At 48.1% G+C, this 24083-nt stretch overlaps 1 protein-coding gene across 6 annotated transcripts; it reads right to left on the bottom strand.

Annotated features, from left to right (window-relative positions):
• Window positions 1–509: 509 nt before the first annotated feature.
• On the bottom strand, window positions 510–24024 carry Bcl6 (BCL6 transcription repressor). 6 transcript variants are annotated; one of them, XM_085832468.1, is made up of 11 exons: window positions 20147–21370; window positions 19393–19997; window positions 14008–14046; window positions 12971–13142; window positions 10367–10588; window positions 7770–8744; window positions 6902–7086; window positions 5369–5536; window positions 3752–3882; window positions 3505–3642; window positions 510–1721 (listed from the first exon to the last, which is right to left on the bottom strand). In XM_085832468.1, the coding sequence occupies exons 4-11, from the start codon at window positions 13129–13131 to the stop codon at window positions 1578–1580; spliced, it is 2124 nt and encodes a 707-aa protein (XP_085688594.1). In that variant the 5' UTR covers window positions 13132–13142; window positions 14008–14046; window positions 19393–19997; window positions 20147–21370; the 3' UTR covers window positions 510–1577. The 6 variants fall into 6 exon arrangements, with proteins under 6 accessions (XP_085688594.1, XP_021040662.1, XP_085688592.1 ...); XM_021185003.2 differs by lacking the exons at window positions 19393–19997; window positions 20147–21370 and adding an exon at window positions 23966–24024; XM_085832466.1 differs by lacking the exons at window positions 19393–19997; window positions 20147–21370 and adding an exon at window positions 22113–22952.
• Between the last annotated feature and the right edge of the window lie 59 nt (window positions 24025–24083).

Raw genomic sequence — 24083 nt, forward strand, 5'->3', positions numbered from 1 at the left:
CTCTGAATGCGTGGATGCTTAGAGATGTGTGTGGCTTCAGCCAGATGCCTTTGACCTGCCAGGGGTAGCCAAGTAAAGAAAATATGTTTCTAAAGCCAGAGCCATGATGGGACTTCTCACTTTAGAAAAGAATAATCCCAGAGGCGGGAGAGGCTATGGCTCGTTAGAGGTCGGAGAGACTATGACGTTTGTGTCTAAAGAACAAGGACTGCAGTTATTAAGAGTGAGGCTTGCAGCTGGGGAAGGGTCCATTCAGACACCCCACTTGACCTCCAGGCCTAGTGTCTGGGCTCTGTAGCTGATCCTGGTGTTCAGGACCAAAATAGGCAGGAAGCTACCTGGACAAGCCCCAGTCTGGCTCTCAGGCCAAGCTCCTCTCCCACATCTCACTGGCCAGCGGGCCCCACTCCCACCCCCACCCCCCCCTAGAACATTTCCCACCGAAGCAAAGAGGATGAATCCACTCCGATCTCTCTCTATGCAAAGACAGATCCTCAGAAAAAGCCAGCTTGACTTTTCAATGTTTTATTCTTATGTTTTGTACAGCTCTATTTTACAACGCACTAATGCAGTTTAGACACAGCCAAACCCTGTCTCCGGAGTAATTATAACGACAAGCATGACGCAGAATGTGGGAGGAGTCAAACATTCCCAAAGAGAGTTTAGTTAGTGACAACTTCAAGTCCCTGTGTCTGCCTACACTTCAAAAAGGGATGGCGCGCACCCGTCCATCATTGAAAACTTCCGTGTAAAAAGGCACCGTGAGGACACGTTACAGGTATGTACAAACTGAAAACTGGAACAAAAGTATACATTTCTCCTTCTGCGGCTTTTTTTTTTGTTCTTTTTGTTTTTAATACACACTTTGTAAATTGTAAACCTTCACTTGCAAAAAAATACAAATACACGGAGGCATTTTAGACAAAATATTTTCTTACTTATACAGACGCAATACTTAAAATAGTCTCTTAAGTGCTCTTTCTCAATAAAGATTCTCAGATCCGTGTCTGCCTGCAGATACAAAATCGAGCCTTTAACACAGTTTTATATTTTCAATATATCTTTTTAGGTTTATATATTTATATTATATATATATATTTATATATTTACAACTCTGCCATATATTCCTTCACCTTTGGTTAAAAAAATTAAAGCCCTCTCTTTGACAACATACTGAAGTCTTGTCTTTTAAAACAATACACATTTACATACAAAAGAGATCTCTGTTCCCACAGATCATTTACATTCCTCGGGTTGCAACCTGTCAAGCCAGAACTTCTGCATTTTCCCCTACTTTGATATAGAAAATGATTTTGCTTTTTGCTGACATGGTTTGCCTTACACATAGGAGAAGAAGCAATAGTATTTTCTTAATGTTTTATGGCAGTGTGGGAAGGGGAGCTGCCTTGGCTCCCGGTCCCGCAAACCCCACCCCCACCCCCCACCCCAACTATGATTTGCACTAGTGGATGAGAGAGGCACTACATCATGGGATGACCTTTGTAAAGTGTTACAGCATCCTTTGGGTAGATTCTGAGAAGGGGCTGGAGAGGAAAGGGCGAGGAACACTCCATGCTTCAGCAGGCTTTGGGGAGCTCCGGAGGCAGGTCAGCGGCCGACACGCGGTATTGCACCTTGGTGTTGGTGATGGCACCATGCTTCTGGCGCAAATGAAGTCGCAGTTGGCTTTTGTGACGGAAGTGCAGGTTACACTTCTCACACTGAAGAGACACCAGAAGCCAAGTGTTAGCTGTCATCCACTCGAGAAACAAGTCAGTGCTCAAAAGCCCAGAAGAGAGGCAACCCTGTGAGGGTTGGGTGGAGGCACCTCCTCCCGCTCAAAGGGCAGATTTAGAATCCATGCAAATGTTGGCTTCCATTGGAGGTTAAGTATACACTGTGCAAACGCCCCAGCCTTCCCTTCAGCTCACGGGTCCCTCGGACTTAAGATGTCCTTCCCTGATTTAAATGCATGACTACAAGTCGTATCCAAAAAATAAGTTCAGATGCATGCGGCCCTCATTAGAAACATTTCTGAATCTAAGATAAAAGAATCCATCTCTTTCTAGCTCTCAGAGGTTCAGCCTTGCCTCACAACTGTCCTGGTGTACTGATGTCTTCATCATGTGGCTTCGAATACTTTGAAGTACTTCTCACCCAAACTTTGTCATCTTCCCTACGACCTATCAGAATACACCTTCAGAAAACTGCAAAATCAATCCGATTGCAGCAGCACAAATGAACTAAATAGCCTAAATCCGTGGGGATTCTTGAGCCTGGGAGATGGTTTTCTTTATTTCCAAATGGCGGAAGTCCCCTGTACCTGTGTCACCCACTACTGTGTAAACTGGCCAAATCACCTCTCAGGACTAGCTTTCCCTTCTGTACGGGACTGGGTCAATCAAATCCAAACAGCACTTTCAACTCTTACTGACACTAAGACTAAAATTCTAGCAGTTCACGATGCAGCTATGTGCTTGAGAAACTCAAAGCACTGAATGAATTAGTTCCCTAAACATGGCCACCTTATGACGTAGGCACTGTTTTCTAAATCGGTGTAGAGGTGAGGAAAGCAGAAGGCCCTACGGGCGAAGATAGCGAATGTGCCAAGAAACGAAGAGCAAGTACAAAGCCCTTCATTCAAAGCTTTAGAGCAAGTCAACGAAAGAAGGCACAGTTTGAACCTTGCCATCTGGGTGCCCGTGAACCATTCGATGATTCGCTCTTGTGCCCTGCCGGCACCTGAAGTGCTGCCATTGGTGTGTCAAAGCGTCCTTATATGATTCGCAAAGGCGTGAGTTGGCTGCCCTCCAATTAGATTTTATTTACGTCCTGTTCTTAGCAGTGCGCTAGACGTGCAGACACCTGCTCTTTCTTTTGAATTTATCCTTATTGACACCCATGTATTCTAATCTATATCTACGCCACACGCATGCAGGTACCCGGGGAGGCCACAAGAGGGAGCTGAATCCCCTAAGCTGGACTTAAAAGTGGTTGCGAACCACTCAATTCAAGTGCTGGCAACTGGACACTCCTCTACAACCGCAAGTGCTCTTAACCGCTTAACCACCCCCTAGTCCCAGCCATCTCATTCTTGAAACAGTATTTTTTTAATATATTGGCTCTGTTTTTTTTTCTTTGTCATATTTCTCTGGTTACTCTACTCCTAAGCTCCCTTTAATACCTTCACTGCTCCTACATACATATCTCGTGTGGAGGTATGCTGGAGATGCTCAGAAAGCATTTGTGGAATGAATGACTAAGCCGGTTCTACTTTCCTCTCCTAAAGCCCAAGACCAATGCCTCTTTGTCAGAGATAAACACACTGAGACCTGGGATTGTTGAAGACGGGAACTTGGACAATCAAGCAGGCTAGATCTCCTGACCACTGGCCCATGTGTACACTAGAGGTTGGAGCAAGAGGCTCTGCTGTCCACTTGCTGTGTACCCCTCCCCCGCCCCGCCCGCCCAGGTCACATGGCAGAAGCCACGGGGTTTACGTACATGGTAAGGTTTCTCTCCTGTGTGGATGCGCAGGTGGCTCTTCAGAGTCTGAAGGTGCCGGAAGCGAGTGCCACAGATTTCACAGGGGTATGGCTTCTCTCCAGTGTGGATGAGCACGTGGGCACGGAGGTGGGCCACCTGAAGGGGAGCACAGCACAGCGTGAGAGGTGCTGCCTGCCTATGGCTGCCTGCCTATGGCCAGGTCTCCATCCCCCACAGGGTCCCTTCGCCATGTGACCCTGCTCACCTGCACAAACCTGGCCCCACAGGTTTCACATTTGTAGGGCTTTTCTCCAGAGTGAATTCGAGTGTGGGTCTTCAGGTTGGCTGGCCGATTGAACTGCGCTCCACAAATGTTACAGCGATAGGGTTTCTCACCTATTGATTGACAAGAAGAATGAAAAAGGAAATCATCTTTAACCGGGGGCTCCACTGACTCTTCAAGGCAGTTACTTCCATGCAAGGCCACGAATGCCTCCCCTTCCCTACAGGGAGAGAATCTAGGGTAGTGGCTCTCAACTTCCTAACGCTGTGACCCGTTAATACAGTTCCTCATGCTGTGGTGACCCCCTCCTAATCACAAAATTATTTTGTCGCTATTTCATAACTGTAATTTTGCTACTGTTAGGAGTCATACTGAATCATATTGTAAATATCTATGTTTTCTGATGCCCTTAGATGACCCCTGTAAAAAAAAGTCATTCAACCCCCAAGGGGTCTCATCCCACTGGTTGAGAACCACTGATCTAGGTGCCTACCACACACGCCAACACATGTAGCAAGGGACAAGGTCAAGAAACAAGCAGTTGGGCACAGTGGGGTGGAAACTCTATACACAGGACACAGTGGGAGAAGGTTCAAGAAGTCTGACCTGCAGAACCACCATTGTCATTAGGGTCACTGCCTGTGGGGCTTGGGCAAGACCCAGCCCTTCTCTGGACCTCGCTCTCCCTCTCTGAATGGGCAGGGCTGATTCAGACAACCTGGGATGATTCTTCTGGGTCTTGCTTTGGCCAGCCTGATGCAATATCCACTCACTCACCAGAGAGATAAAATCAGGCTGCTCTAGTCTCTCTCAGAACATAGTTTTCCGCTTGTGGCAACTACAGCTGTATTGCATTTGCTAGCAAGGCAGGGTGTGGGGCTGAGCAGAGGCTGGGCAGAAGAAACCAATCTACGGCTGAGCCTTCCACCATGGAAAGTTTTGGGGATAATGGGGCCACTGAAAGGTCTGAGAGCTAATTAATGCTCACAACAAAGAGACTGTGAGACATGTCCCCAGGAAAAGGAACGTTAAGTTGGTTGACAAGTCCTTGACACGGAAAGGCTTTTCCTTTTAGCTGGCTTTACCCAAACCTCAGTCCACGTTGCCTCTATCAGCATTAGTCTCTTCACTCAACCAGGGGGGACTAATGCTTCAAATCCCAGCAAAGGGGGAGAAGGAGGGCAAAACCACAAAGGAAGCGCAAAGAATAAGGAAAGAGATGAGACAGGGTTAATCCTCTGGGTCAGTGGTTCTCAACCTTCCTCCTGCTTTGAGCCTTTAAGACAGTTTCTCCTGTTGTGGTGGCCCTCAACCATAAGATTATACTCATGGCTAACCCATAACTGTAATTTTTCTACTGTTGTGAAACATGACCTAAATATCTGATGTGTGGGATATCTGATATGTGTGACCCCCGAGAAAGGGTTGTTTGACACCCCCCCTCAAAGAGGTCAAGACCCACAGCTTGAGGACTGCTGCCCTAGTTGAAGCCAGGGTGGGGCATGCATCCTGCCTCCCTCCAACCAAGTCCCCAGGTTTGTCCTAAGATCAATTGCCTGTAACCGATCATGGAGCCCTCGGCGTGGGACAAGGCCATACCCGTGTGGACGGTCTTGTGGCTGGCGAGGTTGCCCTTGTAGCGGAAGGAGGCCTGGCAGCGATCACATTTGTATGGTTTGTCACTGTGCGTCTGCAGTGTGTGCCTCTTGAGCGAGGCCTCCTCAGAGAAACGGCAGTCACATTCGTTGCAGAAGAAGGTCCCATTCTCTGCAGGCACATGGAGGGATGCCTTGTTAGCATGAGGAGACAGGGCGGAGCCCGGATGCCTCCCGCCCCTGGAACTCTGCCAATGTCTCACTAGAGCCTGGGCTCCTTCTCAACGTTTATGGGAACCCATAGGACCAGTGGGGACTTTTATTTTTCTTAGCTTTTAGAGTCTCAGTCAGAAAAGACCAAGACAGGAGACAGATTGAAACTCAAGGTAAACACGTTTCACTCCAGAGACTCTCCTTAGGGCCTCATGGCTTTGAGAAAGCCTTAGGTTTTCTCCTCTGGGAGCTCCAAGACACCTTACAGACAGGTTCATAGTTCAACTTCTATTCATACACAGCAGTCCTGGGGCAAGACGCTTGGCGTCCCTAAGCCTCTCCCTGTCTCTGTCTCCAAAGCAAAGCTAATATGCCCTGTCCTGCCTACCCATAGAAACTCACTACACAGCAGATAAGAATGACAACCTCAAGAGCCATGAGACACAGCTCTAATCCATTTACCCTGTAAGTCCCTCCCAGAAGGGACTGAAGATGAAGACCCCACCACCATCTTTGTGCCTATCTAGATTTCACGTCTTCAAAGCCCACCTGTAACCCCAGGACACTAAAGGTGGCAGAAAGGCAAACAGAGACCCAGTGACAGGAACTGGAATGCAGAATAAGAAAATCATCTGGGGACAGGCAGGCACAGTCCCTGTGCTCCCTGACTTGTGACCTAGGGCCAAATGGCTCACTGTAAGCCCCTTCTTTATTCTGCTATAATCTGAGAATGGTATATCAGTGTAATTTAACCCTGATTATGTATTTCCTGAGTCAGAAAAGATGGTAACTAGAGCTGAGTTAAGAGTGGGACTTTTCACCAGGTTAAAAACTAAGGGAGCCAATACTGACCACATGGAGAGGCTAATTAATAATTTCGTTCAACGAACTTAATTCAGCAGACATTTTCTAAGTACCTCTGCCATTCTAGGAGCCAACTGAGGCCCAGTGCGAGATGCATGAATGACTAAGGCCAGCTATTCCTTCACAGAGGACTGACAACCTACCAGGAAATGCTATCATACACCCATCTCAGTATAGTAGTTTGGGCACAGACAGGCTGGGAAAGCTCTGAGGGTTCCAGCCATCCTGCAAGCTACCTATGCTGGAGCGTGGTTATCCTCGTTCAACACCTAAACCCCGTTGGCTTGCTTGAATCAGCCCAGTTCCCGGGAGACAGAAAGGATAACTATTGCTGGAGACGGTAAGTGCCAGAGGCCTTCTAATCTGGGTCACGTCCCAGAGACAGCAGCACACACGTGCCAGGGAACATAGGGGCCTCCCTTCCGGGGCGTTCAGAGAGAGGGAGGAGAAAGAGACTCACCACAGCTAGAATCCGAATACTCTGACTGGGTTTCTCCCATCTCCTCCGGGAACGTGGGCCCAGCAGTATGGAGGCACATCTCTGTATGCTGTGGGGACTGAGAGCCGCAGGATGTGCACTTTGGGGGGTGCATGTAGAGTGGTGAGTGGCTCTCACTGCTGCTTCGGGGGGAGCCTGCCAGGGACCTGTGGGCAGGAAAAAGGAGCCTCAGGACTCATCTTATAAGAGTAGTCCACGCGGTGGCCATGCTAAGCTCTCTATGTGTGTGTGTGTGTCTCTCAGGCAAGCCCAGAGACCAGAACTGCCTTCTAGAGTTCTAAGACTCCGAGCCCAACAACAAATGCCCAACTTCCACTTCCAGACACAGTTGCTTCTCCTTAGGGCCTGAAGCCTTTCTCGGTCTTAAAAGATGGGTTCCCTGCTCCATCGAGACCACAGGAAGTGCCTCTGGGATTTGTGGAATATTTTTCTCCCACACAAGGGAAATGATCTCTCCTGCTACAAAGAAAGAAAAGAAGAAAAAAGAAGGGAGAGAAAGAAAGAAGGGAGGGAAGGAGGGATGGAAGGAGGGATGTAGGGAGGGAGGGAGGGAGGGAGGGAAGAAGGAAGGAAGGAAGGAAGGAAGGAAGGAAGGAAGGAAGGAAGGAAGGAAGGAAGGAAGGAAGGAAGGAAAATGAAACAGAAATACAACTTCATTGTAACATGGTCAGTTCTGACACAGGCTAACTCACTCTGGTGCTAATCCCCCAGAGCATTTCAGGCAGAAAACCAGAACAACCTTGCACTCTGCATCCATCTGAAGCTATGAGGCCTTGGAACTGTGCTGGGGTAGCCCCTGACCTTAGACCCACAGGGCCTCTGAAATCACCTGTTAACGAGATTATTGAGCCGGCTGGCTTGGGGGATGGTAGAGTCCTCCTCACTGGCACTGAGCTTGGTCGGGGACTGGAGATCAAGGTTCGCGGGCTCCATAGGCGGCTGGCAGGCGGGCGGTGCAGGGTAGGCTCGAGGGGAGAGGCGACCCAGCTCTGCCTGCTCAGAGCCCTCGGGTTTGGCATTCTGATTGAGGCTGTTGAGAACGATGAACTTATACTTCTTCCAGTTGCAGGCTTTCGGGTCAGTGGGGCTCTTGGCTGGCGGAGAGCCAGAGGCCTGAAGGATGCAGGCGTTCTTGCTGCTGCAGGACTCTGTGGGTGAGTTGGGCTGGCAGTCGGATTTCTGGGGACTCTGGGGACTAACCAGACCCTTCCGGTTCAAGGGTGCATTGGGGGGCTCGAAATGCAGGGCAATCTCATCCTCTGAAGAAGGTCTCTCTTCTTCTTTGCTGGCTTTGTCACAGGGGAAGTATGGAGCATTCCGAGCAGAAGGGGCAGCAGGCTTGGGGCCCTCAGGCACACTGTAGTGTATGTCACTCCGAGCCTCCTCTGGGACTGCCTCCTTGGGCGAGTAGATGTTGCTGTGACACAAACTGGGGGATACCTCCATGGCTGGCCTGCTATACTCATTAGGGACTTGCCTGGCACTGTCGCAGGGGAGGGCACGCTCCTTGGGAAAAGGGTTGGCCACAGGCATTCGGGGGGCATCTCGGAGCTCCTCATCAGAGAAGAGGAAGGTGCTGAGCGGGAGATGGCTGTACATGGGATAAGAGGCTGGTGGTGTTGACAGGCCACTGTACAGAGGAGGAGCAAAAGCTCTGCTCTCACACCCGGGAGTATTTCTCAGTGGCATATTGTTCTCCACAACCTCACGACCTCGGTAGGCCATGATGTCATGGGGCATCAGCATCCGGCTGTTCAGGAACTCTTCACGGGGAGGCTTAAGTGCAGGGGCCATTTCTGCTTCACTGTGGGGGATTAAAAAAAAAAGACCCAAAATTAGAACTGTTAAAACAGATGACCTTCCAGTGACACTGTTATATAGCCACATCTGTGCTTGACTCAGCAAGACTTGGGAGATGTGACTCTGGAGTCGGAAAACAGACTTACAGGGCACTATACCCAGAAGTCTACCCATCTGAGGCATGGCTGGGGAAACCAAGGAGAAAGAGCCACTCATATAACTTGTGTTTCATTGGATCTTGTAAATATGAGGCGCATATATATATATATATATATATATATATATACATACATATACATGTCTTGGAAACTGTAAGTCTTCTGATTATATAGAATTATATGGGCAATGTAAAAATTATATGGGTTATGTAAACCTTTTAAAGCCCTTATCTCATTTCCCACATGCAAAACTCCTTCAAGGGAAAGCAGGCCATTTGATACAGAAGCTAGGAGGGAAGAATGCACACAATGGTGGCACTATACATTCAGAATGTATCAACGAAAAGACCTGCCTCGTATGTTCAGCAGTTTTGCAGAGAGGTTGATGAAGATGAGCAGGCAGTGACCAGCACAAAAGCCCTGGCGATGGAGCAGCCTGGCCTGATTTGCAAAACCCAGCTCTGACCTGGAGCAAGTTGCTTAACTGCTCAGGGCTCAAGGCCCAGCCTGTGTAAAGTACTCCCAAATGACGGCAATGATGCACTTGCCGCCATTAGCACCCACTGGAGACAAAAACACTGGCTGCAAATACTTAAAGGAGTTGTGTGGGTGAAAAAGTAGGACAGATCAACAAGCTCTCCACTAACAGGGCTGGCATCAGAAAGTGAGCATTAACGGAGCCAGGCTTCTCGAGGTGGTAAAGAGAGACTCTGCAACTGCCCGAGGTAGTCCTATGGTTGTGACAATGTGAGTTCCTAGGTCCTGGACGTGGTCAAACATAGACTGGAAATCCCTTCTGCTAAGAAAGCAGGCAGGTAGCCCAAAGCTGCTGAGTCACGTGGTTCTGAAGAAGATAAGCCTCAAGTAGCTGCTCCATTTACCAAGGCTCTTCAATTTCCCAGCTCTCAGCTTCTGATAATGATCATGCCTCCTACCTCTTTGGATGGAGGGTTTGACCCAGTCAACTCATTTCTATCCATGAAGTGCCCCCCCAAACATGAGTGTGATGACTGAGATGAAGAACAAACTTCAACTCAACTGTAAACTCAAACAGCCTGGGCTTTAGTAGAGAATGGAGGCACATATAGAAATGGTTATAATAGAAGGCTGAAGGAGTCCTCACATATATAGACCAATGTTAGAAGTCAGGTTGGAAGGAAAAGCAAAAGGCTGCCCGCCAAACTCAGATGAGCTGAGGATGTCAGCAAAAGGCCCATGGAAAAGGCTTCCAGTTTGGGCCTTGCAGGGCAAGTGGGAAGAAGGACTAAAGGGAAATAAGGTGAGGATGAGGTGGGGGCACACAGGTCATACATCTGGGTAGCTGCAAGGAATGGTGTCTGCCTAGAGCATGTGAATAAAGAGTAGCAAGGGAGGTGTCGCATAGTGCGGAGGCTATCACAGCATGCATGATTTCTGATCTGGAACCATCCTTTCTGCATCCACAGCTTCCACCAAGGTAGCAGCTCACCTGGCCTTGATGAACTTCCTGCATGTGTCGACAACATGCTCCATCTGCAGGTACATGGCTGTGGTCATCACCGCCATGATATTGCCTTCCCTCAGGTTGAGCCTAGATGTGTACATGAAGTCCAGGAGGATGCAAAACCCCTCAGGGCTGATTTCAGGATCCAGGTTGATTACACTAAGGCTGCATTTCAACTGGTCAGTGAAGATACTGTAGAACAGGCCACTGTAAAACAAGCAGAGGCGCCACTGTCGTGGTCACAAAGCATCCATCTCTGTGTCTTGTCTTCCCTGGGGCCCAGATCCCAAAGCTCTGTGGCACAAACGAATGACTTCTACTTGTGGAAAGCCTAGCAGACTCCAGGAATTCCTGAAGCATTCTGCAAGTTTACATTAACCGGCGTTCTCCCTAATCCTGCACGACATGTGCCACCATAGTCTACCTTTACACACGGAGAAACTGAGCTAGCAGAGTCTGAGAGAGAGGCTTGGGGCCACGGTGCTGTTTTTCTCTTGTCTAACTTAGCACTCATCAGCTCCTACTTCGTGTGTGTGGTACAGTATTTCCCTTGCTGTATCACAATAGCCTTAGTTTTAGAATCTCCTGCGTGAGGAGTAAGTTGAGGATGGACAATGGTGATGTATGCGTATTTATACTCCACGGCCCTGCTCCAAGTCCAACAATACCAGAAAGTCAATTATTCCTAGAAGATTGAAGTCTAATCCCAAGCCAGGCCTCCAGGTCATGTTGTCTAGTCAATTAGTATTAAAATGACTGTCATCACAAATCTCATTCTGGGTGGGTTGCCAGAAGTGATCCAAGGAAGTAGCCAAGGAAGAGCCTTTCACAGGAAGTAGCTCTTCAGCTGTGGCTAATAACAGTCTTACCATCTCTATGCCTTGGTTTCCTTATCTCTAAGTAAAGGGATATTTGTGTATGTGCTTAATAGGGTTGTGGCAAGAACAAAAATCTATGTTGGGGTACACACTGAGGCAGGTCATGATAACTACTGAACACTCGCTATCACTTTATATCTCTATAAGTTCGTGTTCTCCATGTTTTACATTTTCAATGCATCTTTATACTCGCTGTCTGTCTGTCTGTCTGTCTGTTTGTCTCTATCTCTTTTGTACTCTCCTGTCTCTGTCTGTCTCTGTGTCTCTGTCTCTTTGTTCCCCTCCTGTCTCTCTGTCTCTGTCTCTGTCTCTGTCTCTGTCTCTCTCTCTCTCTCTCTCTCTCTCTCTCTCTCTCTGTGTGTGTGTGTGTGTGTGTAAATATACTATGTCATGAGAGTGGAGGTCAGAGGACAACTTGTGACAGGATGAGGTGGAACCTCTGCTTCCACCATGTGGGTTCTGAGGTCACATCAGGTTTGGTGGCATGTGTCCTTACCCACTGAACCATCTCACCAGCCCTTCCCATTATTTTTTTAAATGCTATTATTAGACATTGGTTAAGTGCTCTAATTGCAACACAGGGCCCTACATCATTACACAGACATGTGCTTTGCTTTCATTATCTACAGAATGGAGACATAGTGTCATACGCAATAGACAGCTAGTAGGAAGACCTTAGAAATGACTTAATATGCTACAGCACAGAAAACTTGAAATTCAGAAAAATTTGAAGAATAAGCTGGCTTACTCACTCTATGCTTAAACCATGGAAATATAATTATAGTATAAATTAAGTACAATAGTCTGGGCATGTTGATTTATACCTATCCTCCTAGCACTTGGAGTGAGAGGATCAGAATTTCAAGGCCAGCCTTAACTAAATATTATATCCAAGGCTAGCTTAATCTATATTAAACCCTGTCTCAAAAAATTTGTTTGAAAAAGATTTATTTATTGTTACATGTGAGTACACTGTAGTTGTCTTCAGACACACCAGAAGAGGGCATCAGATTTCATTAAGGATGTTTGTAAGTCACCATGTGGTTGCTGGGTTTTGAACTCAGGACCTTCAGAAGAGCAGTCAGTGCTATTAACCACTAAGCCATCTCTCCAGGTCCCCCCCCCAAAAAAAAATCCTTTTAGGGCAGTGGTGGCAAACACCTTTAATCTCAGCACCTGGGTGACAGATGTAGATGAATCTCTGTGAGTTCAAGGCCAGCCTAAGTCTATGGATCAAGTTCCAGGACAGTCAGGGTTACACACAGAGAAACCATATCTTGAAAAACCTAAAAGCAATTTTTTAAAAAATAAAATACAGTCATGGCATAAAAGGCCAAAAAGCTTTCAAGCTTGGTTAAACTATTGAGAAAGTCTCATGTTTCATCCTTATTCTGGTTAACTGAAGACACTCTCACTGCTGGCCTCCTTATTCTGGTTAACTGAAGATACTCTCACTGCTGGCCTCAAATGCATCTTGGCTTTGATAGCATATGATTTCTTCACTCACTATTCCTTCAGAACAGCAATGGTTTTCCAAAGGTATGTTCGTTCAGTTGTTTCTGAGAGTCCACAATGCCAGGCCATTTGCTGAGACCTGGAGACTAAGGAAATGTCATCTCGGACATAGAGAATGGACTATACATTTGTCTCGCTGGCTGTCAATCCAAACATTCCCTTTTCTGCAGTCCCCCTTCACGCCGAGACCACTCACCTACAGGCCATGAGCACTGTCTTATGGGCTCTAAACTGCTCACGGCTCACCACGATGACAACGTCCGTCAAGATGTCCCGACTCCGGAGGCGATTGAGGTTGAGAAGAACATCACTAGCGTGGCGGGTAAACTGGATACAGCTGTCAGCCGGGGAGGCCATGTTGTATTTGCCTGAACAGACGTTAAAACTCCTATTACTCCTTGAGAACCTAGTCCCTGCCTACGGGGAGGACCAAGCAGGTGGCTTAGCCTGATAAGCTATTGCATGCAACTCAGGTATATAGTGGACAATTCATAGCCCATTTCTGGACTTTGCTTTGCATAGCTGTCAAATGGGGAGAATGAAAGCCAGTGTAGAAAGCTCTTTGGGGGAAAGGGGAAGGGAAGGGCTGCTTGTAAAGTGCTTTTCCGCATACTAAACACTCTGCCAAGCATTGAGAGGCCCTGAGTGTGTTGCAATGGAGAAAACCACTCTTGGAGAGTTACCCAGGTTACTTTTCCTTTCACCAGCTCTGTTACTTGGAGTGTGCTGGTACTGTTTCTGAGCTTTCATTTTCCAAAAGAGGAGCAGCAATACCTATGTGGTTTTTTAAATTACAAATATGTGCCTACACCATAATAAGTTCTTTTTTTAAAAAAAAAAGGTGTAGCTATTTTTATCGGGATGTCATTTCACTATTCATCCCATGCTCTGAGATTGTGAGTTTTTTCGTTCAATAGTTTGAGTACTTAGCACTCGCATAATCCTGGCAGTGTAGGCAGCCAGGTTAGCCTGAACTGAGAAAGAATACGGGAACAAATAATACCATGCATACAATGGTATGAAGTCAGTTAGTGAAGGGTCAGAGGGGTGAAACCTGAGATTTGTATGGAGAGATTTCATTATCCTTTGTTCATCAAGTCTAAGATGGCAAACTTCACACACACACACATACACACACACACACACACACACACACACACACATGGGTAAAATTCATGAGAAAAGAAATCACCTACAAATTTTAGAGCATATAATTTGATTTGATTTACTCACCCAATGTCTTGCTTCACAGTCCAAAATTTTGCTTTAAAACTGCAAAGAAGAGAGCAAGCAGAGATTGACTAAATGAGTGTAAGATTGTCCACTCCGGTCTTATTTTAGGACACACGTAGCTAGCTTTGCTTTGATAGCTGCAGCCTGCCAGCTGGTGCCGTTTTCCCACAAGCTAGCAAACATATTCCAGCTTAGTTCTTACAGAAACAACAGGCATTCAGAGCTGTTTAGTAATAATGCCTTATCCTTAGTGCTAGAAATATCACTGCATACATTAATTACATATACCTGTACACACATATTTCCTTTCTTAGGGTAAAATATATATATATATATACATCAAAAGGCCATTTGAGTTTATGGGAAAGGAAAAAAAGTAGTTCTTTCAATATTAATGATAATGATTCTTCAGGGACCTAAAAACACTGGATGCTATTCAAACCCTTGCTAAAAATATTATCTTTCAAGTCTTAGAATGATTCCACAAGGCTGATAGGGCCAATATCTTTATCCTTATTTCTCTGGTGATGAAATTGAGACTCAGGGTTCAAATGACTTGCTTGGGACAAACAGCCAGGCAGTATTTCCTGATTCTCTGGAACGCTTCAGACTGAATACCAACTCTAGAATAAAACCCGAGAGGCCATGTTTATGCATTCCTTGGGTATCTTTGCCCTCTTTTGCAAAGTTCCCTCCTCCCTCTGTTTCCAGGTCTAAAACTAGACAGAGGGCTGACCATAGTTTCCAAGTGTGAGCTTCTCCCGGCTGGTGAAAGATTTAGCGGTGTGGTTTATCTGAGAACTGGCCAGGGAGCCTTCGAGAGACTTAATGAAATATATACTCTCTCCAAATTGGTTTCTCTAAAACAAAAACCATTAGAAGCTGAGGTGCAAGACTCTCCTTGATGATCCAATGTGGGCTGCAAAAACTGAGCCATAATACATTGGAACTCTGTCCTCCCATTTAAACAGCACAGCCCTTTGGAGCTGCTTTCCGGGTAAAGGGACCTAAGGCCAGCGAGGTCATGTTGGGCCACCTAGATAGTTGATGGCCTGGCCCTAGGTCTTCTGGCTCAGATTCCTGTACTCTTTCCAAGTCAGCCTACGTGCCGTAGGACACGAAGGACGGGCGGCAGCACCCTGAGGTGGGTGAGTCTCAGTTTTAAACTCCTTCCCCCACACAAAGTTTGCCGGTTCCATGGTGTTGAGTCTTACCCAAATGCGCACTTTAAAATGTGAGGTTTCTTTGAGTCTGTAACCAAACCCTCAGATATTTCTCTGTGGTCTTAAGAGCCTGTCACTCAACCTCTTCAGCTTCAAGGTTATTACATTCGTTTGAGTGAGTGAGTGAGTGGGTCTGGGGTAGGAAATGGAGGGAGAGAGAGGACAGAAAAAGACAAGATTTTTTCTTGAACCCATCCTGATTCAGAGTGAGCAAAAAAGAGTTCACTTGGTCCTCACCCAGGTCCAATGGCTGTCTCTTTTGAAAATAAATGCTGAAGACACGTGAAGTTTATTTACTAACTCTCTCCCGCTTCCTGTGGAAGAGCTCCACAAGCCCTTCTGGAATCGTCGGGCTGAGCTTCAACCACCAACTCACTTGTGGGTTTCCAGTCACAGACTTTTGGAACCACAGGAAGCCCAGATTTGCCGTTTCACCGGGACAAGTGGTAATGACTCACTCCAGACAAGGAACGAGGCAAACAAACAAACAAACAAAGGTAGCCCTTCTATTTACTCTGACAGGCTGGCCTTGGGCTTTTTACCTTAAGCCTGTCTCCATCAACAAAGCCCATGCACACACCAGGGCAGACTGTGCTCTTTGGAATCACCCCCTCTCAAAAGATTCACTTCTCTGTCAGCCAACTGGTCTCAGCAGGTTCCACAACTCCCTAGGGTGGGGGCTAACTCTGGAGCTGAATGCTACTTCCTTCCAGACACTGCAGATAGGAAAGCCCTATCCCATTCCGCTGGCTTGGACAAATCACTCATTCCTCTCCCGCTCATCATTGGACCACATCTTTATAACGGCCAAGATTCACTATAAAGGAAACTGAGGTTCCCAGAACAAGCCCTTGCCCAAGATCTCAAAACCACTCTCCAACAAAGTCCTATGCAAACAACCCCAAAGAGAGTCAGGCCGGCAAGGACAGCTGAACCAGAATGGGTCTCCCTCTAACGCCCAGGTCCAGCCTCAGTAATCCCCAACTGAGAATTAAACTAACCCATCCATGCATCCTTTCCCTCCCTGGGGCACTTGCCTAGTGTGCTTTGAATGAGGCAGCTTCAAGTAAGGAGTTTCCAGTGGGAAGGAAGAGAGACAGAAAGAGAGAGGGAGAGAGAATCTGAGAGTCAAGGGGAAAAGAGCACTAGAGCCAATGTTCCATCCTTTCCCTTTGGGGAGGGGAGTGGAGTGGCAGCCGCGCTAGCCTGTTCACACACACCCGCACAAACCCCAGCCCTGATGCCAGGCAAGCTTGCGCAGACTCGCTCACCGCACCTAGCTGTACCTGTCTTCCTGGGACCGCCCACCCCCTGGCGATCGGCTGGCACTGCTGCCCATCCACTTCGAAGCCAGGGAAGTTTCAGCCGGGGCCGAGTGGTAGGACTGTAACAGCTAATTTGGTTACATTCAAATAAATGTTTTCCTGCACCTCCGTAGCTAGCATTGTGTCTTTTTTTTTTCCTGTTATTCTGTCAAAGCAGGGGGCCACGAGGGGAATTGTACAGCCCTCTCATTCCCGGAACGTAGTCGATCTAGGCTCTAAGGATTTCACAGAACACTCCTGCCCAGCGCGGTCTCCAACGAGAAGTAACTTTCCAGGAAGCCGCGGCCTGACAGCCTAGCCCGGGATCGCTGGCTGCGCAACGCTGACCGGGGACAGAGCACCCTTTTCCCCTAAATCCGCTGTCCACAGGGGTTCCGGGTTCCAGACCCGAGTCTACTCTGTCCCTATCCCTGCCCCCAGCAAGCAAAAAGTCGCAGAGAGCAGAGTCCAAGAGTCTGGAGACAGTCAGAGGCTCGCTTCACGATTTCTATTTTGCCCTATTCTGGCAACTGAGTACGCTAGGGTTTCGTTTGCTTTTGTTTTGTTATTGTTTGTCTTAGGGTCTTGATGTTATTTCTTGGGTTTTCTTTCTGTCTTCCCGCTTGCTACCTCCTTCCCTGCTTTAGAAGGGAATGGGTAGATAAGAAATTAAGGCCAAAAAGATTGCGTCCCGGGACTAAGAGTCTCCATCCTTGGAGAAACCTGGCCGAATTGGGGCGCCGAGGGGTGGGGGGTGGGGGAGGAATAAACCTGGAAAAAAAAAAGTAAACTGAAAGCCCCTTCCGTCTACGTTGGCAAGAAAGGGGAGATTTCCACCCAACCTTCTTTAGAGTTGGAGCTACCAGACTGAAGCCAGACGTGCTCCGGAATTCAGTGTCTTATTTTCCTGAAACCGTGGAGACTGGGTAACAGGGCCCACCCCAGAGAAACTTCTGACACACAGCAGGGTTGCCTCGCCTTCCCAGAAATGAACTCCCTGTGGCCACCCCCTAAGTGCTCTCGGTAGCCTTGTGCCTTTGGGGAGGTCTGCACAACCTCCGTCCAGCCCTAAAAGTCACGGGTAGCATCGTTACACTGCTCATCCCTTCAGTGATGTAGGCGGGATCAGATTCGCACCCCCAGAGACGGGGTCTGTCTGGTTCCCTGTTTTGTGGTTTCCTTTTCCCTCGGTATGAATTAACGGTGACAAAGGTAATTTTATATGGGACAGGACTGAATATCCTAGGAGTTACCATTCGCACTTACTGGACTTCTGTCTAACGCTAGAGGGAGCTCTCCATCAAGGCTTGAAACCGTAGCCGGTTGCTCGCCCGGCCCCTCCTTCCCATTGACCTAGTTTGGCCAGGGTCTGGATTTGGAGAACGCTTTTCCACTTCTCTCTACCCAGGATGTTTGTTGGGTTATTGGTAGTCTAATAACTTCAATAGCTCTCCGAGAAATCTAAAGAGGGTTCATAAAATGTAAACCACTGTCCAAGGAGTTTGAAGGCGGGGAGGGGGGTAGGAATGACGCGTTGAAACATGCCCCTGGGCTCCAGCAGGAGCGCTCTTTCCCAACAGGGTGCTCAGGTCTAGCCAGCCTCTTCTGGCGATAATGGGTAGAGTCAAAGTGTTGCTTCTGTTCTGGAGGTAGGGAAGGACAATATTGTTGCTCTTGCCTCTGGGCAGGAATGACACAAGAGATAAAAAGAGTTGATAGTGCGATGGATCCGCAGCTGCGTGAGCTAACCAGAGGACTTTGTGTCCTGACTTTCATTTCTGTTACGTGTCCTGCCTCAAAGCTCTTGCTAGCCTGCAAGCTTCGAGGAAATGCAATAAAATAAAGGGATGTGTTTTATCATGAAGAGCTGAAGAGCTGAAGGGACGCTCCCCACGAGCCTGGTCGAGACAGCCTCCAGAAGGTCTGCTGACAATGCCAGCAAACTATGTCCTTCAGAAGAGATCTCTTCCCTCATCCTGACCGGACTGAGATCAGCGTTGGGGTGGGCGGGGTACTGTGGGGCAGGAAAGAGAGGCATCATCTCCCCAAGCAAACAATGCCTTTTAAAATTCGATCTAGACAGAAGTCAACTAAGGTCTTTATTCACGTTAATGAAGATGGAAGGCACTAACTGTCCTTGGAAAGCGATGAGTCAAACTTGACCGCGCTTCAGACACGTCCCCAGATTCGTTTCCAACCCGAACAGAGGCGCATTTCTCCGCGGCGGCCTGGGACAACTCCCTCAGTGATAGAAGATGAACTGGATTCCTCCCGGCCCCGGCGGGGGGTTGGGGGGAGGGGGAGGGGGAGACAGCTGTGTCTCTGCGGTGAGGACGCCACTAGAGGCCGCCAGTGCGTCGGTGCAACCGGGCCATCTCGGTTAAGAGCTTTGAGGGGAAAAAAAAAAACCCAACCAAAACAAAACTACGGAGGAGATGGGCTACAAATTCTTAAAGAATAAAGCTCTGCTTATTCACAACCCCTACAGACACGCGCGCGCACACACATACAGCTAATTTCTCCCCAGGCCACTAAGTAAAGGATAAACTGGGTGAAAAGAGAGTGAGTCCGGAGTTCAAACTTACAGAAAGCCAGTGCACAACCCCAAGGAGACCAAGTAGTTTCTGGCCACTCAACTCTCAGAACAAGCATGCACCACAGCTTAGATATGGCCCACCTGCTCACACCTCTGTCACCTTTCCATGTCCATTGTCAAAAACTTTAAGCTAAGACTGGGAGGGGACAGTTTCCAATGTGCACTGGATACTCCAGTGACCCAAGGTTAAACTGCTCTCCCTTTCTCTTAGATAAACTGGAATGAACTCCCTTGATGAATTCTTTGGAGTTCAGAAACTTACTGTTAGGCCCTATTCCACAATTGCAATGAAGTTTAAATCTTAAAGCTCCTGCAAGTTTGGGTGCAATCTTTCTGCTACTTAAGTTCTCTGTGGAGAGGCCACAAATATCCTTAAAGAAAGTACTGTCTCTCAGTTGACATAGATACTGATGGCTGAGCAACGGTGTATGTCGACGTCGTGGGAATATGATTTTCCTCTGTCTCGTCAAAACATTGGAAGTCGGATGCTGTCTTCATTCGAGAATGCCCTTCTCCTCAGTCCTAGCATTTGACCAGGATCCAGAGAACACCGCTCCGGGCGCAAACCTTGAGCGTGACCTACCACTAGGTGGCGGACTCAGTCCATTCAAGAATCACCCTGCTAGCATCGCCTTCTACACTGGGCACCCCTGACCACCGTGGTTTTGTCTCTCTTGAGGGTGGGGGGGAGTTGCTTCCAAAACTGAAGTCGGAAAACATTTAGTTGAGCAGATGTAATTCCGTTCTTCCGATGCTCGTGCCTCTAGCTAACACCGTACGGCTTCAGGAGCCGTGTATCGTTTGGTTATGTGTTCCCTTCTTCCTCTCCTCAAAGTTGGCTACACTTTCTTTCAAAAAGAACCACACCTGAAAGTATTAAGAGAGACTCGTGCCAAAGAGAGAGACACAGAGAGGGAGAGGGTGGGAAGGAGAAGGAGGGGAGCAAAAATCGGGAATAACCCCATGGTTCAAACCCACAGAGGAAGTGGGGACCAGAGGTCAGCCCTTTCACTCACTGAGCAAAGCGGGTGCGGAACGGAACAGAATTTGGCCTCTGGAGGTGCTACTGGTCCGTATTGGGAAGCAGGAAGGGTTAGGAGGAGCAAAAAGAAGCTAACCAGCAGAGCTAGTATGCAGAGTCGCATGTCGCTGCTGCGGTCCCACTTGTTGCGCAGTGTAGGAAACCGGCACGCGCCTAGCTACTTTGTCTCTCACAACCCAGCCTATGTTGTTCCCTGCGGTCCACAAACCTCTCCCCCATCACTTCGACACAAGCCACCACGGCCCCCGGGGAAAGTACAACACTTTCTTTCAGTTCTACGGTTTTACACACACACACACACACACACACACACAATCCTCTTTAGCTCAGAGTCAGACCGTCAATCTACTGCGGTACCTGAAGTCAAGTCTGAGGGGAAACTAGCTACAGCAATCCAGAGAAGTCGCAGATAAGCTCCAACTCTATCCCACCTCATCTCCACTCCTGAAAGGGTGTCCCTTGAATTATGGGCATCGCCTGGTAGGACACCATTCTAGTTTGGAAAACAACGTGTCTCTATCTTATTTGAAAGATTAACTGCAAAGTATTGATTTTAAAAGTTTCCTCTCTCTCTCTCTCTCTCTCTCTCTCTCTCTCTCTCTCTCTCTCTCTCTCTCTCTCTCTCTCTCTCTCTCATCTCTCGGGGTTAGGGGGAAGCATATTAGGCTTATTTCACAAATTTTTTTCAAATATTTGACTTTTACCAATAGTTTTACTCACCAAGGGGTGGCGCTGCCGCACTACCTCCCCTGAAACTTAAGGGTTTTTTTTTGGGGGGGGGGTTGTTTTTTTGTTTTTTGTTTTTTTTTTTTTTTTTCACAACCGAGGGGGATATCCCCAGCAGGGGACAGAGGGAAGGAAAGATTTTGACATCTAGTCATGGCTCAACCCATAACTGGAACTCCTCGGGGCTCAGCAAATGACAACTTAGAAATTTAGGATGCCATTCCTAACCACCAAGGCCAGAATAAATTAGTCTTTTCAAGAAAACACTCTGGTAAACCCTTCAAACCTGAGGTGAGGAAGAGAGTATTTAGTGAATACCCGCTTCCTGGTTGTCTCTGCTCAAGTCACTTGGTTGTCTTGAACAGCATCTAACCTTACTGTCACTACCAACAGATCTTTAAAATCACCCAATGCCTGGAAGTATTAGAAAAGAAAATCTTCCAAATAGGATGCTGGAAACTTCTATTTATAAACTGGGGGGTGGGGGAGTGGGGGTGGGGTGGGGAGGTGTCCATCTACAGCTTTCTATTTTGGCCTCAGGACTCAACTGCAGTCATTTTAGCAAGAGAAAGGTCCATCTCCTGGTGTTTTCTCTCCATTTCCTCCCCCCACCCCCCGGGGGACAAATATCTTTCCTTCTTTTATTAAAATCGGTATATAAAGAAGAATATGATTTCACCTAACTCCTTTGAGCTCAAGTTTGCTACCTCCAGGAATAGCATGTGGACTAGGGCCAGATGAACTTCAACTTGGTCTGCAGGCTTATGAGGTCCTGCTCAAGTGCCTGCCAAAGGCACTTGGTAGTAAATTGTGAGCAAAATAGATACCTGTCTCCGGGTGGATCATGCTGCCCCCTCCCCTATTTTAAAGTTATTTATTACACACACACACACACACACACACACACACACACACACACACACATACTCACACCACACACCTCGCAAAGAAAAAGGGAAACCAGCGAACTGCAGAGGAAGCCAGAGGCATAGCTCAGAGCCACAAACTGTATTTCTAAACAGTCTTCTCTCTCTCTCTCTCTCTCTCTCTCTCTCTCTCTCTCTCTCTCTCTCTCTCTCTCTCTCTCTCTCTCTCGCCTCCCCCCTTCCATTCCTTGCTCTTTTTTTGTGGATAGTAATATACACTGGCATTGCAATATTTTCCTATGAGAACTATACAATGTTTGAAGGGGAAAAAGAAAAAGATAAAATTACTTCTTAGGGAGTGGGGTGCGATGCTTGTCAAGGACCCTGTAACTGCTTCTGAGTTCCAGCGCCGGGTTTGAGGTCATTTCTCACTACCCCTAGCACAAAAACTAAATTTCTATGGGAGGGAGCACAACACAGAGATTATTTATTTTACTGTTAAAATAATATTGTTTGGTGCTGTTGTTTTTCATAGGGGACCTTTAAAACTCATTTTGCAACACTAGCTCCATCTCTCGCCAGGGTTCCAATAACGCGGTATTATACAGGCAACGCAACCCGCAGTTCTCAAGACATTTAACGTTCACCGTTTCCGGCAGGGGTGGCCTCCAGCTCCCGCTGCCCCCCAGGCAGCCCATTTCCTAGGTTCCAACTCTCAACCCACTCCCTCCCCGGGCCGCCGCCGCCGCTTTTCCCCATTCCTACTCCCTCCCTTGAGGAGAGCCACAGGTTGCAAATCCAACCAACCTCGCAATCTGTTTTTGCAAAATCACTCTTGTACAAAGATCTCCCTATCGCACCCGCTCCTCCCGTCCGGGGTCCCCCAGCAGGAATCACAAAGTACCCCTTCTTCCCTCCCTGATCTTGCAAATCGGGAACGCAGGCTGGGACTCTGTTTTTCTTCCTTCCCCCAAAATAAGGACCTTGGGAATCTGAAGAGAGGCGTCCGCTATACACAGGGCCATAGCTGCTTTTTTTTTTTTTTTTTTAAACACAGCTTGCACCAAGGGGTAAAAAATGAAATTAAATTTAGGAAAGGGAGGGAACTACCGCTGAGAGCCAACACAGTCACGCAGCACCCAAAATACAAACACCGCGGCCGCCAGAAATCCCGCCACCTCTCCGGAGCTCCGGGCTGGCTGGCCAAGACCCCCCCCCGGGTCCCGCGCGCTGAAAGCGCCGCAGGTGCAAAAAACAAAAACAAAACAAAAAACAAAAAACAAAACAAAAAAAACCGCGCACCCCTCTCCCACCCTCCCCCAAAATCCCTGTCCCGCCTTCAAGCCTCCTTCCTCGAGCTGGGCAGACAGAGCGCACCCGGGTTCCCGACTGCCTCGACTCCAACCAAGAAAGAGTAATTTTCAAAGTATTCAACGTCCCCGCCCCCCGTGCAAGCGAAGCCTTCCCAAAACACTGTCTCTCCTTGGGAAGATCACGGCTCTCAAAGGAAACTGCAGACACGATACTTCATCTGGCTTTATGACCAAAAAGAAAAGGGAAAATAAAACAACCAGCCGAGGAGTTGGCTTGCATTCCCCCCGCTGACTCCCGGCTCGGGTGCAAGGCAGGGACTGTGCGGGGCCGGGGCCGGTGGACGGCCGCCAACGCGGGCACCGGGAGAACTGAGCGGGGAGGGAGGCAGCGGCGGGGAAGGCAGTTTGCAAGCGAGCAGAGAAAGCAAGCCAAGCCGCGCGAAGCCGGCGGGGCCGCCGCGGTCCGCCCTCCCAGGCCGCGCAGCCCAGCGCCCGCCGCCCCGCGCCCCTGCGTCTCCAAACACCGAAACAACACCGGGCAGGGCGGCACAGCCTCCCCGAGGCGGCCGAGGCGCTCCAAGACAGCAAAAAATAAAAGAAGAAGAAGAAGAATACGTATGCGAAAAGCTAGATCCTACAGTGGGAGAGACGTGGGGCTGATCTTCGGCATTTATTTTAACACCTGACAGCTAGAATCAATAAATAGATACATTTATATCAATAGATACACATAGGAAACTTGGAGCCAAAGCATTTGGCAAAAGCGGAAAAAAAAAAGAATTAAAAGGTAAAATAATGATCATGAGCAGCGGCGGCGGCAGCGGCACCAGCGGCAACAGCGGCGGCGGCGGCAGCGGCAGCGGCGGCGGCAGCAACAGCAATAATCACCTGGTGTCCGGCCTTTCCTAGAAACTTCTTGCATCACCACTTCTAAGAACCCCAGTTCTAAGAATCAACAGAGCTCAATTCTCGGAATTTGAGCTGCGGGCTTTACCATTGCTCCGCA

This window comes from Mus caroli, unplaced genomic scaffold (assembly GCF_978045245.1).
Source record: "Mus caroli unplaced genomic scaffold, Mus_caroli_1 scaffold_17, whole genome shotgun sequence".
Classification (NCBI taxonomy): domain Eukaryota; kingdom Metazoa; phylum Chordata; class Mammalia; order Rodentia; family Muridae; genus Mus; species Mus caroli.